Consider the following 15,350-nt stretch of genomic DNA (forward strand, 5'->3'; position numbering starts at 1 on the left):
GCATCATGTCTTGACCATATCACATCACAACATGCCCTGCAAAAACAAGTTAGACATCCTCTACTTTGTTGTTGCAAATTTTACGTGGCTGCTACGGGCTTAGCAAGAACCGTTCTTACCTACGCATCAAAACCACAACGATAGTTTGTCAATTTGGTGCTGTTTTAACCTTCGCAAGGACCGGGCGTAGCCACACTCGGTTCAACTAAAGTTGGAGAAACTGACACCCACCAGCCACATGTGTGCAAAGCACGTCGGTAGAATCAGTCTCGCGTAAGCGTACACGTAATATCGGTCCAGGCCGCTTCATCCAACAATATCGCCGAACCAAAGTATGACATGCTGGTAAGCAGTATGACTTATATCGCCCACAACTCACTTGTGTTCTACTCGTGCATATGACATCTACGCATAAAACCTGGTTCGGATGCCACTGTTGGGGAACGTAGTAATTTCAAAAATATTCTTACGCACATGCAAGATCATGGTGATGCACAACAATGAGAGGGGAGAGTGTTGTCCATGTACCCTCGTAGACCGAAAGCGGAAGCGTTAGCACAACGCGGTTGATGTAGTCGTACGTCTTCACGATTCGACCGATCAAGTACCGAACATATGGCACCTCCGAGTTCAGCACACATTCAGCCCAATGACGTCCCTCGAACTCCGATCCAGCCGAGTGTTGAGGGAGAGTTTCTTCAGCACGACGGCATGGTGACGATGTTGATGTTCTACTGATGCAGGGCTTCGCCTAAGCACCGCTACAGCAATATCGAGGTATACTATGGTGGAGGGGGGCACCGCACACGGCTAAAAGATCAAACGATCAATTGTTGTGTTTATGGGGTGCCCCACTGCTCCTGTATATAAAGGAGCAAGGGGGGTGCGTTCGACCAGGGAGGAGGCGCGCCAAGAGGAGTCCTACTCCCACCGGGAGTAGGACTCCCCCCTTTCCTAGTTGGATTAGGACTTCGGAGGGGGAAAGAGTGGAGGAGAAGAAGGAAGGGGGCGCCGCCCCCCTCTCCTTGTCCTATTCGGACTGGGGGGGAGGGGCGCGCGGCCCAGCCCTAGCCGCCTCTCCTCTCTTCCACCTAGGCCCACTAAGGCCCATTAAGTCCCCGGGGGTTTTCGGTAACCTCCCGGTACTCTGGAACACTTCCGATATCCAAACATAGGCTTCCAATATATCAATCTTCATGTCTCGACCATTTCGAGATTCCTCGTCATGTCCGAGATCACATCCGGGACTCCGAACAACCTTCGGTACATCAAATCATATAAACTCATAATATAACCATCATCGAAACTTTAAGCGTGCGGATCCTACGGGTTCAAGAACTATGTAGACATGACCGAGACACGTCTCCGGTCAATAACCAATAGCGGAACCTGGATGTTCATATTGGCTCCCGCATATTCTACGAAGATCTTTATCGGTCAGACCGCATAACAACATACGTTGTTCCCTTTGTCATCGGTATGTTACTTGACCGAGTTTCGATCGTCGGTATCTCAATACCTAGTTCAATCTCGTTACTGGCAAGTCTCTTTACTCATTCCGTAATACATCATCCAGCAACTAAATCATTAGTTGCAATGCTTGCAAGGCTTAAGTGATGTGCATTACCGAGAGGGCCCAGATATACCTCTCCGACAATCGGAGTGACAAATCCTAATCTCGAAATACGCCAACCTAACAAGTACCTTCGGAGACACCTATAGGGCACCTTTATAATCACCCAGTTACGTTGTGACATTTGGTAGCACACAAAGTGTTCCTCCGGTAAACGGGAGTTACATAATCTCATAGTTATAGGAACATGTATAAGTCATGAAGAAAGCAATAGCAACAAACTAAACGATCAAGTGCTAAGCTAACGGAATGGGTCAAGTCAATCACATCATTCTCCTAATGATGTGATCCCGTTAATCAAATGACAACTCATGTCTATGGTTAGGAAACATAACCATCTTTGATCAACGAGCTAGTCAAGTAGAGGCATACTAGTGACACTCTGTTTGTCTATGTATCCACACATGTATTATGTTTCCGGTTAATACAATTCTAGCATGAATAACACACATTTATCATGATATAAGGAAATAAATAATAACTTTATTATTGCCTCTAGGGCATATTTCCTTCATGGACCTCATTAGATCCAGTGCCCCGAGTCTCGAGAGATTCTTCGACGGTCATGGCACTTGTGGCTTGGATGATAGGAAGCATCGCAACGACATCGTTTTCAATGGTGCCTCTCCTCCAGTTAGTGTGGTCCTCAGGCAGGTGGTTGTGGAAGGACAAATACATGGAGGGCTGCAAGACTACTGCGTGTGGATGGGCTCTTGCCTCCTAGGGTAGATGGGTTGTCAGCTAGCAAGTAGTCAACATGTGGTGTCATTGCCCAAGGGTTGTGGTCGTCATGTAAAACACTTCTTGGGCCACCTTGCCATTGCTTATCTATGATCATGGTCATGGAGCATGATCAAATTATATCTTTGCTACCAAGGGTGAACCGGATTGGATAGTTTTCTAACCAAATATGAAATTAGACAAAATGAAATGAGATTTTATAGTTCACCCGGATATGGTATCGGATACCGGTACCTGTACCGTGTACATAATAGGATACAGTAACTACGATATCCAGTGGATACCAGGATATTCGTTACTGCGATTGGACATCCGATCAAATAAATTATCCCATTTTCATGAAACATTCCCATGCAGCCCAGCCCAAAAACATCTCAACCCAGACCTAACCTAAATATACGCAACACAATTCTTTCGCACACCCACACCCACACCCACACATAGAACTGTTTGACCGCACTCGCTGACCAACACTCCCCTTCGTCGGCCACTGCCACTGCACGAGCTCGACGGTGCATGCCCGCCACCTATCCACTTGCCTGCTACCGCCACCAAACTCTCCTCTCATGTACTGCCACCACCTTGTCGTCACCGCATGATGTCGCCGTTGCCGCTAATCTCCCTTCACCATTATCAAGTCCATAAGGACATCTACAACGCTGGGCATCAAAGGAGGGCACTAGGACAAGTTTCATGGTTAAAGGGCAGTTGGGCCCTCCAATCCTGGCGTCGCTTATGACATCAATGCAAGAAAAGGAATCAGGCGCTTGGGAATTTTTCTACCTCACAAGATGCAGCGCTGAATGCAAACGGCCGATGTTAGTTATAACAGTCTAGCTTTGAAACATGGAGCGCTTACATGGCTTTTAATTACATCATATTTATTTTATTCCCCTAAGTGCCTTTACATGTGTCTTGCGTTGAAGATGACTTAAACGTTGCAACTTTGGGACGCGATTCATGCTCATTTTATTTAGTTTTATAGTTTGATTAAATCATCTATATACATATTGTCCCAATCCAGTCTCTATTTGATGTGTAGTACACTTGTGCTCCAATTTCTGTTAATGCTTTAATGAATTTTACATTCTTATTTTTTCTTGCAATGCTAATGCCTATAAGTCAGCTAGGCTTACACCTCTCAAAATATCAATGTATTATTTGGTGGTCTGCCTCTTGTGCTCGCTGATGAAGTTTGGAGTGAATGACTGCCCTAGCCACCATAGTCGCGAGGGGGAAAGAGAACCCTAACTTGGAGGACCAACTGCACCTGAAGGATCTACCTACTGAAAATTATTATTCGTGGTTCTGTTGAGACAGGTTTTTTTCTTGTATTGTCTGAATTTTGTTGTTCGCTTTCGGTCCACGTCCACTCCATTACCATACCATATTTGTTTCTGTTATATTTGGTTGTATCATGTATTCGTTTCAGCATCCGCATTGCCTCCATACCAATTTTGATTTCGAAAAAAGGTGGAATATGATATGGCATGACCATCATCATTCCAAATTTGGTCGAGTTTCATCCCTGCTTGCGGAGGACGAGACTTGTCTGCTCCCCCGGCGTGTGCCCATCCGTGCTCCCGCGTACGTGGCTTGATTTGATTGGAATAAAATAAGGCCCGACCCTACTCCCTTAAAATCAGAGGGAGATGATTAGATTACAAAGAAAAAAGGAAAAACGACAACCGTAGGATGAAGTGGGAGCACGGATGGGAGCATGGGGAGGGAGCAGGCAAGCCGGATCCGGTTGCGGAGGCTTGGTGAACAATCTTCAAATCATTCCAAATTATAAAGAGAGTCGATTGGTGACAAGGTGGGCCCAAGTTATTGACAGCTCCAAATCATTTGATCTGTTATATTTTCCTTCCTAATAATATTCCCATGCCGAGTAGGAGTACTAACAAGGTGGCCCACTCACCCTCTTCCACCCTTCTCACCCATCGTCTCGGAAGAATCTTGAACTCGTTCGCTCACTCCTCGTCTTCCCCCACCTCACCGCCCATCTCCGCTCCAAAGGCTCCCATTCCAAAAATCGTCCACAAAACCCAGCCCCAAACCCATCGACCGATTCAAAAGCTCCACGAATCCCACCAAATCCACCCCGAATTCGCCACCGGATGCCTCCAATTGTAACCCAAATCCCACATCCCACCAGTTCAAATCTGAACTAGCAGCCATCCCCATCCCCACTCTTGCATTCCCCAGATTCCCCACGCGAACCCGCCGCAATGGCGACCGCGGTCTCCAAATCAGCCACCAAATCGCATCCCAGGTCGCCCACCACCGCGCAGCCGCCGAACCCTGCCTCCGCCGCCGCGGCCGCTGGCGCGGCGCCGTCCAAAAGCGCTGCCATGGCGGAGCTCAAGTCGCGCGTGCTCTCCGCGCTCGCCAAGCTCTCTGACCGCGACACGCACCACATCGCCGTCGAGGAACTCGACCGCTTCATCCGGTCGCCGCCGTCCCCGGACGCCGTGCCCATGCTCCTCCACGCGCTGGCGTCCGACACCCAGGGGCTCGCCTCGCCAGCGCGGCGCGAGTCGATACGTCTTCTTGCCACGCTCTGCGCGGCTCACCCCGACGCCGCGGCGCCGCACCTGCTGAAGGTGATGGCGCATCTCTCGCGACGGCTCAAGGACACGGCCTCCGACTCGTCCGTGCGGGACGCGTGCCGCGACGCCGCGGGGCAGCTAGCGGCGGTGTACCTCCGGCCGCTTGCTGCTTCAGCAGCTGGTGAGGCGGGAAATGGGACCGTCGCACTGTTCGTGAAGCCGCTCTTCGAAGTCATGGGAGAGCAGAGCAAGACTGTGCAGAGCGGGGCCGCGGCCTGCTTGGCAAAAACAGTGGAGGGGGCAGGCCCTGGACCTGGTGTCTTGGGTATGTTTGGCAAGCTTGGTTCCAGGGTTTTCAAGTTGGTCGGCGGACAGGGTGTGCAGGCCAAGGGGTCACTGCTCAATGTCATCGGAAGCTTGGCTCAGGTATAGGCTGGCTCCCTAATTTCTGTCTTGCTTGCTATATATGCTTGATGAATTAAGTCATTGACATAAAAAATTCTAGGCAATGAGAATTCATGTTAGACTGCTAGTAGTTGTTATTTTTGTTACAGATGGCTCCCTGTCTGTATTGGCTAATCCCGTAATCCTAAAGTCATCCAGACCACCCACATTGGTTTTATGCCTGAAGATGGGAATGTCTTCCTTAGTTATGATCATATTAGTCAGTTTCGGATGTGGCCTGTATATCTCATTGTCAGCTGTTAGGATGGAAATACTAGTGTTTTCTTTTTTCTGCTGTAAAGTATTTGTGAATTACTGTCAAGAGAGTGGACTACTATTTTGGAATGGTGAAGTATCGATATCATAGTGTTTGGCTCCATGAAGGCATGAACAATCTAAAGTATTATGCAGTTAGGATTAAAGCTCCAAATAGAATCTTAGCTGAATTTCTAGTTGCTTGTGGCAACTCTTCATTCTTGCCATTTTAGCTAGGATTACAATACATTCTTCTTTTACCTGCTCATAGGCGTATGGCGTATATTTTTTCCTGATATGTTGGATGACTCAGTGTGTTCATTCATGTACTAGTCGAGAGTCGAGACTAATAGAGTAGAAGACTGTTTTTTTTGGACCTATTCTATTGTTCATTGGCTATTTGAGCTAATGAATTTATTCTGTTAGTATTGTTGTGTGCACTTGGGAGTGTAAGACGAATAGTTAAGAGCTTTAGGCCTTTTGGTTGGCGAGGGCTTGGGTTCTGGAGATATAGCTCCTAATATGTTGGATTATGTCATATATGATCTTATGCACCCATGCAAGTGTTCTGCACTCATTTTCTGGTTTCATCCATAAGACTGGAATTCCGAATTCCTTTTGTTGTTATAATTAGGAGCTTCATATGGTCTTATCATGGAAACTTGCTGCTTACGCAATTGCTAGTCTTTCTGCATATTTCATAAATCACCGTGGTGATAGAATCATAGAAACTATCAGCATTATTACTGACATCCTTGTTTGAGTATCTGTTGATGATTTATTTCCTGCTTTTCAGGTTGGAGCGATCAGTCCCCAGAATATGCAACAGACACTGCAAAGTATCCGTGACTGTCTTGAGAACAGTGATTGGGCTACCAGGAAAGCAGCTGCTGACACATTGTGTGTCCTGGCTACCTATTCAGGTCACTTGATAGGTGATGGGGCCGCTCCAACCATAGCTGCTCTCGAGGCTTGCCGTTTTGATAAGGTAATAAATAATCCACCTCACTCTATCGAAAATGTAGGATGTGCCACTGTTCCATTTGTTTTCAGATGACCACAAGTCATATCCATAATGAATTGATATGTTGTTCCTGTAAACACAATTCCAGGTAAGGCCTGTCAGAGATAGCGTGATTGATGCTGTGCAGTTGTGGAAGCAATTAACAGGTGAAGATACAAATGGTATCAACCTTTTCTTTCGTTGAACAAGTGCATGGTATTACTAGGGTGTTTACTATTATATCTGTATACTTAATGTTAAACAATTTGTGTGCAGAAGACGGTAAAACTAAGGAACCAACTGGCAGTGAAACGAAGCTGGATTCACCTAGCAATAATGAGAAAGCAAAGGGCAGTAGCATAGCTGAAAAAGCAGCAGTTCTCTTGAAGAAAAGACCTACACTAACTGACAGGGAACTGAACCCTGAATTTTTTCAAAAGCTTGAGACGAGAACCACAGATGACTTGGCTGTTGAGGTGGTAGTTCCCCGCAAGACTCTCCAATCTCATCTACAAAGTGAAGATGATCCAGAGGAAGTAGATGGTGATCCTGTTGGTGCAGCTAATAGCAATGGATCTGCAGATGATGAAGGGAGTCTGACCCAAGTGCGGGCTAGCTCTAGTTTTCAAAGTGTTCGAAATAAATGGGCTGGCCAAAGAGGAAATAGAAACAAAGATACAAAGGCTAGACCATCTGATGTTGAAGATAGGTGTGAAACCAGTGCAAAAGAATCTGCACCAATGACTATACCAGGAGATGGTCCCTTCATAAATAATAAAACAAACTGGTTAGTTATACAGAAGCAGTTATCACAATTGGAGAGACAGCAAACAAGTCTCATGAACATGTTGCAGGTTAGTTTTGTTCTGGTTTATTCCATCCTGATTTTTTTTAGCATAGGAAGTTCTGAATTTTGATTCGTTCTTTTACTTCAAACTGTACAGTCATAAAATATCACACATTTTAAATTTCCAGATTGATGGTCTGAGTATGTAACATTTGAATCTCTCTGCAATTGTGTATGTGAAAGTGAAATGATAAATATATTGTCATATGGCATGTTTGTCTTTGTGTGGGGCTGCTGTCAATCTTTTGTTATCACAGTTTCTACAATGCCATCCAGCAGCTAGTGCTATGATCTTACATATTAATACAAATGAACCGGGCTTACATTGTTTAGTTATTTAGAAATAACCTTCTATACTTGTTGGATGTAAAATTGACTGCATTTACGACCATTTCGGATCAAAATTAAAAAAAGGGCTAGGCGTTACTTGTGTGCTTTGCCACCGCCTTGCGCTTTTCTGCCCAAAGCACATGCTCAAGTGCAATTTTGCGCACATTAAGTGCTAGGCATTTCGCTATAGCCTAGAGCCTAGGCGAGCCTTTTTAAACTATGTTTTGCTTGGTGATTGACTAATTGTTTGTTATCCAAATGATATCACATATCATTGTGATGTGCTACTTATGAGGAGAGATTTTAAGTTTATTAGACATCTTTTGGAAAGCTACCTAATATCATAGTTTTGCTTGGTGATTAACTAATCGTTTGTTATCCAAATGATATCACATATCATTGTGATGTGCTACTTACGAGGAGAGATTTTAAGTTTATTAGACATCTTTTGGAAAGCTACCTAATATCACTTGTATTTTGTGCATTTCAGGATTTCATGGGAGGATCTCATGACAGCATGGTTACTCTGGAAAACAGAGTACGTGGTCTTGAGAGGGTTGTTGAGGAAATGGCTAGGGATATATCATTGTCATCAGGCAGGAGAGGTGGCGGTTCAACCCTGGGCTTCGATTCATCTCCTGGCAGATCATCTGCGAAATACAATGGGTTTCATGAGTATTCTAATTCGAAATTTGGTAGGGGTGGTGATGGAAGGATAGGATTCGCAGATAGGTATTTTTCTGCAGATGGTATGGCTTCTGGTGTAAGAAGCCCATCCTGGAGACCAGATTCTGAGCAATGGGATTCATACGCTTATTCTGGATCACGAAGCGGAATGAATTCCAGGAGAGGATTAGATTCTTTTTCATCTGACACTCGGGTGCCTAGAAATGGTAATGATCAAGCAGGTCCGAGGCGAGGATGGGACAAAGGACAGGGTCCATTTAGGTTTGGGGAGGGTCCTTCTGCTCGAAGTGCATGGAGGGCGTCGAAAGATGAGGCGACACTGGAAGCTATCAGAGTGGCCGGTGAAGATAATGGAAGTTCAAGGGCTGCTGCAAGAGTTGCTATTCCTGAGCTGGATGGAGAGACTTTGAATGATGACAATCAAGGGGATGGAAGAGGTCCACTTTGGGAATCCTGGACTCGCGCGATGGATGCTATTCATGTTGGTGACATGGATTCGGCTTATGCTGAGGTTCTTTCCACTGGAGATGCTGAGCTACTTGTAAAGTTAATGGAGCAAACTGGACCAGTTGTCGATCAACTGTCAAACGAGGTTTCAAATGAGGTTCTACATGCTGTTGGACAATTCCTCGTAGAGGAAAGCTTCTATGATATAGCTTTGAGTTGGCTTCAGCAGGTAAACTACTATCTTCCATTTTAAGAGCAAAATTATTCTATCTGAATTGTCGGGGATGTTTGCAGAGTGCAGACTCAGTGACAACTATACCAGGGAAATGTCCAAGTTTTTTTTTCTTTTCACGCCAAAACTGGTGCTGAACTATAAAAAGAAAAATCAAGTGCGCTATGTCATGTTATGACTAGGCACACCATTCTAAAGAGTGCATTTCAGTGTGCATGTGTTTAAGCATTTTTTAACAGTTGCATATTGTTCCTCACTGAAAATTGCATATTGTTCTAGTATCTCGTGCACAACTATCCGTTCCTTTTGGTGAGATAACATACCATGAACATTTCAAATTAGTCTAGGAAATTTGGATGTGGCAAAATGATGCTGTCCTGATGTTAGTGGGGATGGAGCTCAAGATACTGACGGTTTCCTGAATTCACAGTTCTGCCTAGTATATTTTCCAATATTCGGACATTGTGCTTTTATAATAGCTGTGTGGATATTGCTTTCGTTGTGGGCAATATATGCTGCGCACAAGGCCTATATGGTGAACAAATACATAAATTCAATTCCAGCCATCCGGTCTCATCAGTGTGGCCAAGATGCAAGTGGGACCAATCCAGCACCCAACATCTGCCTTTGGGCAAATGAGCCACCCATAGTATGCCAAAAACATCATCACATTGAATTTGTGTATTTGTTCACCAAGTAGGCCCTGTGCAGTGTGCACCAGGTATGTTGCTTTTGATAAATGTGCATGGTATTCACGGAGCAGTGAATATGATTTGGTATTGGTGAATGGTTAAATATTTCCAAGTTGTCCTGGAATGAGGAATATATCTGAGTAGGGAAGTTAGATGATCAATCAATAGCATCTAACTATCAACCAGTGTTCTAAAAAGCGCTTGGCACTGGGCATAATGGTGACACCTAAATTGGTCTAAGCGGGCAAGGGCTTTGCCTTGTAAAACTTGCACCTACAACCCATAAAAAAGGCATCTACGATGAGTTTATCCGTCAATAACCATGTACTCCTACCGTCCCAGTTTATGTGGCGCGCACATGATTCGAGGTTCAAGTTTGACCATAGGAACATGGGTTATGTGCTAGAAAAATTACACCCATTGAAGTTCATATCCACTTATCCAGAAAAAGTTCCAACGGTATACTCCCTCCGTCCCAAAATAAGTGACTCAACTTTGTACTAACTTTGTACTAAAGTTAGTGCAATGTTGAGTCACTTATTTTGGGACAGAGGGAGTACTTTTTAACACATGACTAATGTATTATTGATCACATATTTTTTCTGACTGGTTATTATTGATCACATTGATAGTCAAAGTTAAACCATGAAGTATGAGGGCGCTGTAAATTGGGAGGAGGGAGTAATTGGCTACACAACTAAGTTAGAGGAATCATTCTTAACATATTTCTTGGTAGAAAATCATTAGATAGAGAACAGAAGTGCAACTGATTGACAAGTGGTCCTTTTGCCTTCTCAAACAGACTCCTGGCTTTTCATTTGGTCTAGAATGAAGGCCACTCATTTTGACTGGATTGCTACAAGGAAGATCGTGAAGTACGTGAATGATAGCTATGCTTTCTTCAGTGATCAAATTAGTTTTATTTGTTAAATAGTGCTCCCTCCGTTGCAAATTATAAATGGTCTAACATTTACTGAATCGGATGTATATAGACGCGTTTTAGTGTGTTTGTTCACTCATTTCAGTCCGTATGTAGTCCATATTGAATATCCAAAACGTCTTATAATTCGGAAGGAAGGTGATAGTTTTGTTTTGTTTGCTGGACAGTACAGGCAACATTTAACATGTCGTGGAACTAATAGAGGTGCAGTTATTTCTATTTACTTGTGAAGCCAATGCAGTACCATAACTTACGTTGTGTTCAGGCATAGCTACTGCTGCCAGATGATGGTATAGAAACTATAATTGTGATTATATATTATTGTCCATTTTACTAAACGCTAGGCAGCATGTTGGTCAAACAAAGCTTTCTTGGAGATGTTATTAGACTGGTATGATTGGTTGCATATTCAGATGTCGGGAATCTTAAGGTTTAACATTTGAGTTGAATACTTGAATGCATTGCCTGAGCAACTTGTGTAAATCATGATTGTCCTGGTTGTTGATGCAGTTGACTGATCTGGTGATGGAAAATGGATCCGACTATCTTGGAATCCCTCGAGATGCAAAGAATGACCTCTTATTCGGACTTCATGAAGCTACTGCCATCGAGCTGCCTGATGATTGGGAGGGGGCGACACCAGTTCAGATAATGAAGCAGCTGGCCTCATCGTGGCACATCGATCTGCAGCAGCTTATCAATTAGGGCCATTGGTTGACGTGAGTAAATTTCATTTGTTCATTATTGCTGGTCTTTTTGTTTGCTCTATTGCTATTTACGAGTATAATGATTAGATATGACAGAATGGGAGCGGAGGAGTGGAACTGTGTGTTGGTGTTGGGTGATATATGATGTTGATATATTGGTTTCCCTGCGTCTCCCCTATACTGATAATTTGAGAAATCATTTTTTTTGGGTCTTCTACCCGTGAGGCATCTCAGCGGTTGCAAGCTCCTCAACGATGCAGCTTATGTTTTCGTGAAGGATTTTGCTATCAGTTTGTTCCCTATTTTTCCTGAAGAATTTGCCCAAGTACACAGAAATCTGAAGCAAGGCGATGCACTCAACCAGGACTCCATTCCGAAGCCTCGTTTGCCATACCAGCTTCAGTTAAGCAGGAGTATCATCCTAACACTCTCCAATGTACTCCTGGAGAGTGTTAGGATGATACATCCTCCATAGTCGCAGCACTCGTTCAGTCGTTCTCACGGTCTCATCCTGACAAGAGCTGAGAAACCAGGGTCCCTTTGCTCGCTCTGATGCAAACGCTTGTTCTGGACCGCGAATGTAATGCAACATTGGATGCGAGCATCTTTCCACGAGCCAGCCAAGTATCCGTCCCGGTTCGAGAATGCTTAAAGCAACTCCAACGCGCTGACCCAAATAAGGATGGCAATGGATAAGGTAGAGCAATACTATATTCATATAGTCAGTGGATACAAAATTCTACCTATACCCATATTCATGGTTTACCCTACCCGTACCTGTTGGGTACTCAGTGGATAGAACAAATAGTACATAAGTTCACAATTTTACACTCATTGATAGCACATTTGGCAACAACTTAACATTAGTTCACAAGTGGGCAGGGTATGGGTATACCCATGGGTACAAGACTATATTTGTACCCTGCCCATGACTTAACGCGCAGGCAGTACCATGGGTATAAAAGTGTGCCCATACCCTACCCATGCGGGTATGATATTTGTGGGTAAAATTGCCATCCTTAGACTGCGCGTGTGTCCGTTTGGGTTTGGATCGAAACTGACACAGAAGTCGTCCTAACATGACGACCCAAATGAGCGAACGTCCGCTTTTTGTCTGTGTGCGACCCATTTCAGGCTCAAATTTGGGCCGTGTTTGTGTCGGTGTGAACGTATGCCCTTGTCCTCCTTCTGGCCTGCCAGTCGGTGGCACATTGGCCATTCCCTCTTCCTCCAATCGACAACCAGCACACCTAGCAGCCCCACCCGCTGCCCAGTTTCTGTGCTCAGGCTAGCTGTCCGTGCCCACATACCTCCCCAGCACAGCACCTCATGACGGCCACATACTCTGGCGTATGGTAGATCGTTTTCACCGCTGCCGCACCTCGATATCAACGCCACCCCCTCGTTTGCAGCACTCAAGCGCGGCAACCTCGCTCCAGACGCCACCATGCCCGGCGGACGCCATCAGGCCTGCTACCTGGTCTCGGAGAGGCGTGAGGCTCTTCATCGGCCGACTTCTTCCACTTCGCCCTCAAACTGTTCGACGATTTGCCCGCAAGGTACAAATGGACTCCGGTGGTAAGTACTTCTTTCACAATTTAATTTGCGATTCAAATGACTCTTTTGAGGTGCTCGTGCCAAAAGGAAAATCAGTTCCGAACAATGGTATTTTTCGAAGTTTCTCATATACCTCAAATTTGTCTTTATTGACATAAGCTTCTCAGATGTCCAAACATCACAAAATTCTGACCTTGCACACATGAGCATCTTAGATGCCTTAATATTTCAATTTTTTTTGAATTTACTGTTTACATCAATGTGTGTATGAGCCTGGGTGCAGAATAACCACACTCCTATGTCTGCCGCTTCTGTCATTGGAACTCAGAGACCTGAATTCTATTTGGCGCTTACGGCGCCAATTACAACCTTATCAGTAACTGGCGGCCTAATCGGGGTTCTTTCATCACCGGTTTTGGGAATAGGTCTCCCTTTGGTTTTTCGGGGCTGGTTTTCTCTTCAGTTTTTTCTCCTTTCCCTTTTTCTTTTATCTTTTTCTATTTCCCCTTTTTCTTTTCAGGTTTTTTTATTTTTTATTTTTCATGAACTCCTTTTTCCATGTTCATGAACTTTTTTAAATATCAGAAACAATTTTCAAATCCATGATTTTTTTTCAATTTCATGAACTTTTTTCAATTTCATGAATATTTAACAATTTTCTAAACTTTTTTCAAATCTGTGAACTTATTTCAAGTCCATGAACTCTTTTCAAATTTTCAAATTTGTAAGTTTGTGAACTATTTTGGATTTATGTTTTTTTGAAATTTTGTACATTTTTCAAATTCATGAACTTTTTCCAAATCCACAAATGTTTTCCCAAATTTGTAAAGTTTTTTCAAAGGCATGTTTTCTTTCAAACCCGTAAACTCTTTTCAAATCCATGATTTTTTTTGAATCTGCAAACCTTTTCAGCCTTGGATATTTTTTTGAAAATCATGAACTTTTTTTTCAGCTCCAAGATTTTTTTCAAAAGTCAACTGGTCAACAGTAGTCCAACAGCCTCAACAAACTCCAGAGATTTTAACGGGTGGAAAACAAACTCCGTTCATTATTTAGCGTCGGCGCTTCGGTGCATGCGTTGGAGGAACTGGATGCTTGACATTTTTGTACAAAAACAAAAAGTCACCTAAACGCTCAACCTGGCGCTCATTGGAAAGGGGGACTCCTGCACCATGTAGAACCTGGGTGCCTCTATCCCATTTGGCCCAGCCTGAGAGCATCTACAATAAATAATGTAAAATACTCCATCTGTTTCTAAATATATCTTTTTAGATATTTCAATAAAGACTATATATAATATAAATGCTTGCCACAGAACTAGTTAAGGGTTTCAACGGTGTAAACGTTTTCAAAAATTTTGAAAAAAAAATACTGAACCAACACACCTATAATATAACATGATCCAACAGAGGGATTAAAAAAATACGACTGTATGCATCCTGGAAAAAAACAAATAATTCAGTATATATTTATGTCGCAGTGAGCTGAAATGCTTATTATTTTTGTCGAAGACACATAGATGCATATTTTGACAATCCCTCCATTGGATCATCTTATTGCATTAGAGAGATGCTCTCATATTTATTTCATATTTTTTGATAAGTTTTAAACCGTTAAAAGTTTAGCGACCTTTAACTAGTTCTATGACAAGTTATGGTAGTGTGTGTGTCTATATATAGGGTGGGTCTATTATGATAACACCCTTAAGACTCTTATTCTGCTAACACTCAAGTTATCTTCTATATCTAAATAGCTAGCCCCCACTAAGATATTTCTCTCAACATGCAAGTATGCCACCTCATCATTCAACATGCATAAGAAAAAGTCCACCTCAACATGCAACTATGCATATTAAAAATCCAGTACAACATGCATGCATGTAAAATTCCATTTTATTATGCTATTTATATTTAATTCTTATATACTTTTAGAAACTATTGTTTCAAGAATTCATGTTCCATATAATCAAAATCTCATTGAAATATTGCAAACATTCCCGCAACAACGTGCGGGGCATCATCTAGTTCTGATAACACATCGACATTGCCCGCACACTGACCGAACCGCAGCAAAAGCCCACCCACCCCGTCTACTAATCCCACGCCCCCACCTACCTCGAGCACTTGCTCCCTCCTCCCCACCACTCCCGACACCACCACCGGCACCCTCAACACCTCACCTAGCCCACTGCCTTCCCCGGCAGGCGCGCCCCATCCCCCTGCAACCGTCGGCGCGCCCCATCCCCCTCCAACCGCCGGCGCGCCCTCGTCTAACCTCCCCCCA

The 15,350-nt window shown here is 43.8% G+C and overlaps 1 protein-coding gene across 5 annotated transcripts; it reads left to right on the forward strand.

Moving 5' to 3' along the window:
* Positions 1 to 4,292: 4,292 nt before the first annotated feature.
* Positions 4,293 to 11,738, forward strand: LOC119354303 (TORTIFOLIA1-like protein 1). 5 transcript variants are annotated; one of them, XM_037621028.1, is made up of 7 exons: positions 4,293 to 5,352; positions 6,422 to 6,613; positions 6,738 to 6,810; positions 6,905 to 7,482; positions 8,296 to 9,168; positions 10,666 to 10,738; positions 11,314 to 11,451. In XM_037621028.1, the coding sequence occupies exons 1-6, from the start codon at positions 4,606 to 4,608 to the stop codon at positions 10,693 to 10,695; spliced, it is 2,493 nt and encodes an 830-aa protein (XP_037476925.1). In that variant the 5' UTR covers positions 4,293 to 4,605; the 3' UTR covers positions 10,696 to 10,738; positions 11,314 to 11,451. The 5 variants fall into 5 exon arrangements, with proteins under 5 accessions (XP_037476925.1, XP_037476921.1, XP_037476922.1 ...); XM_037621024.1 differs by lacking the exon at positions 10,666 to 10,738 and having other exon boundaries at positions 11,314 to 11,738; XM_037621025.1 differs by lacking the exon at positions 10,666 to 10,738 and having other exon boundaries at positions 6,908 to 7,482; positions 11,314 to 11,738.
* Positions 11,739 to 15,350: the final 3,612 nt, after the last annotated feature.

This window comes from Triticum dicoccoides, chromosome 2A (genome assembly GCF_002162155.2).
Source record: "Triticum dicoccoides isolate Atlit2015 ecotype Zavitan chromosome 2A, WEW_v2.0, whole genome shotgun sequence".
NCBI lineage: Eukaryota > Viridiplantae > Streptophyta > Magnoliopsida > Poales > Poaceae > Triticum > Triticum dicoccoides.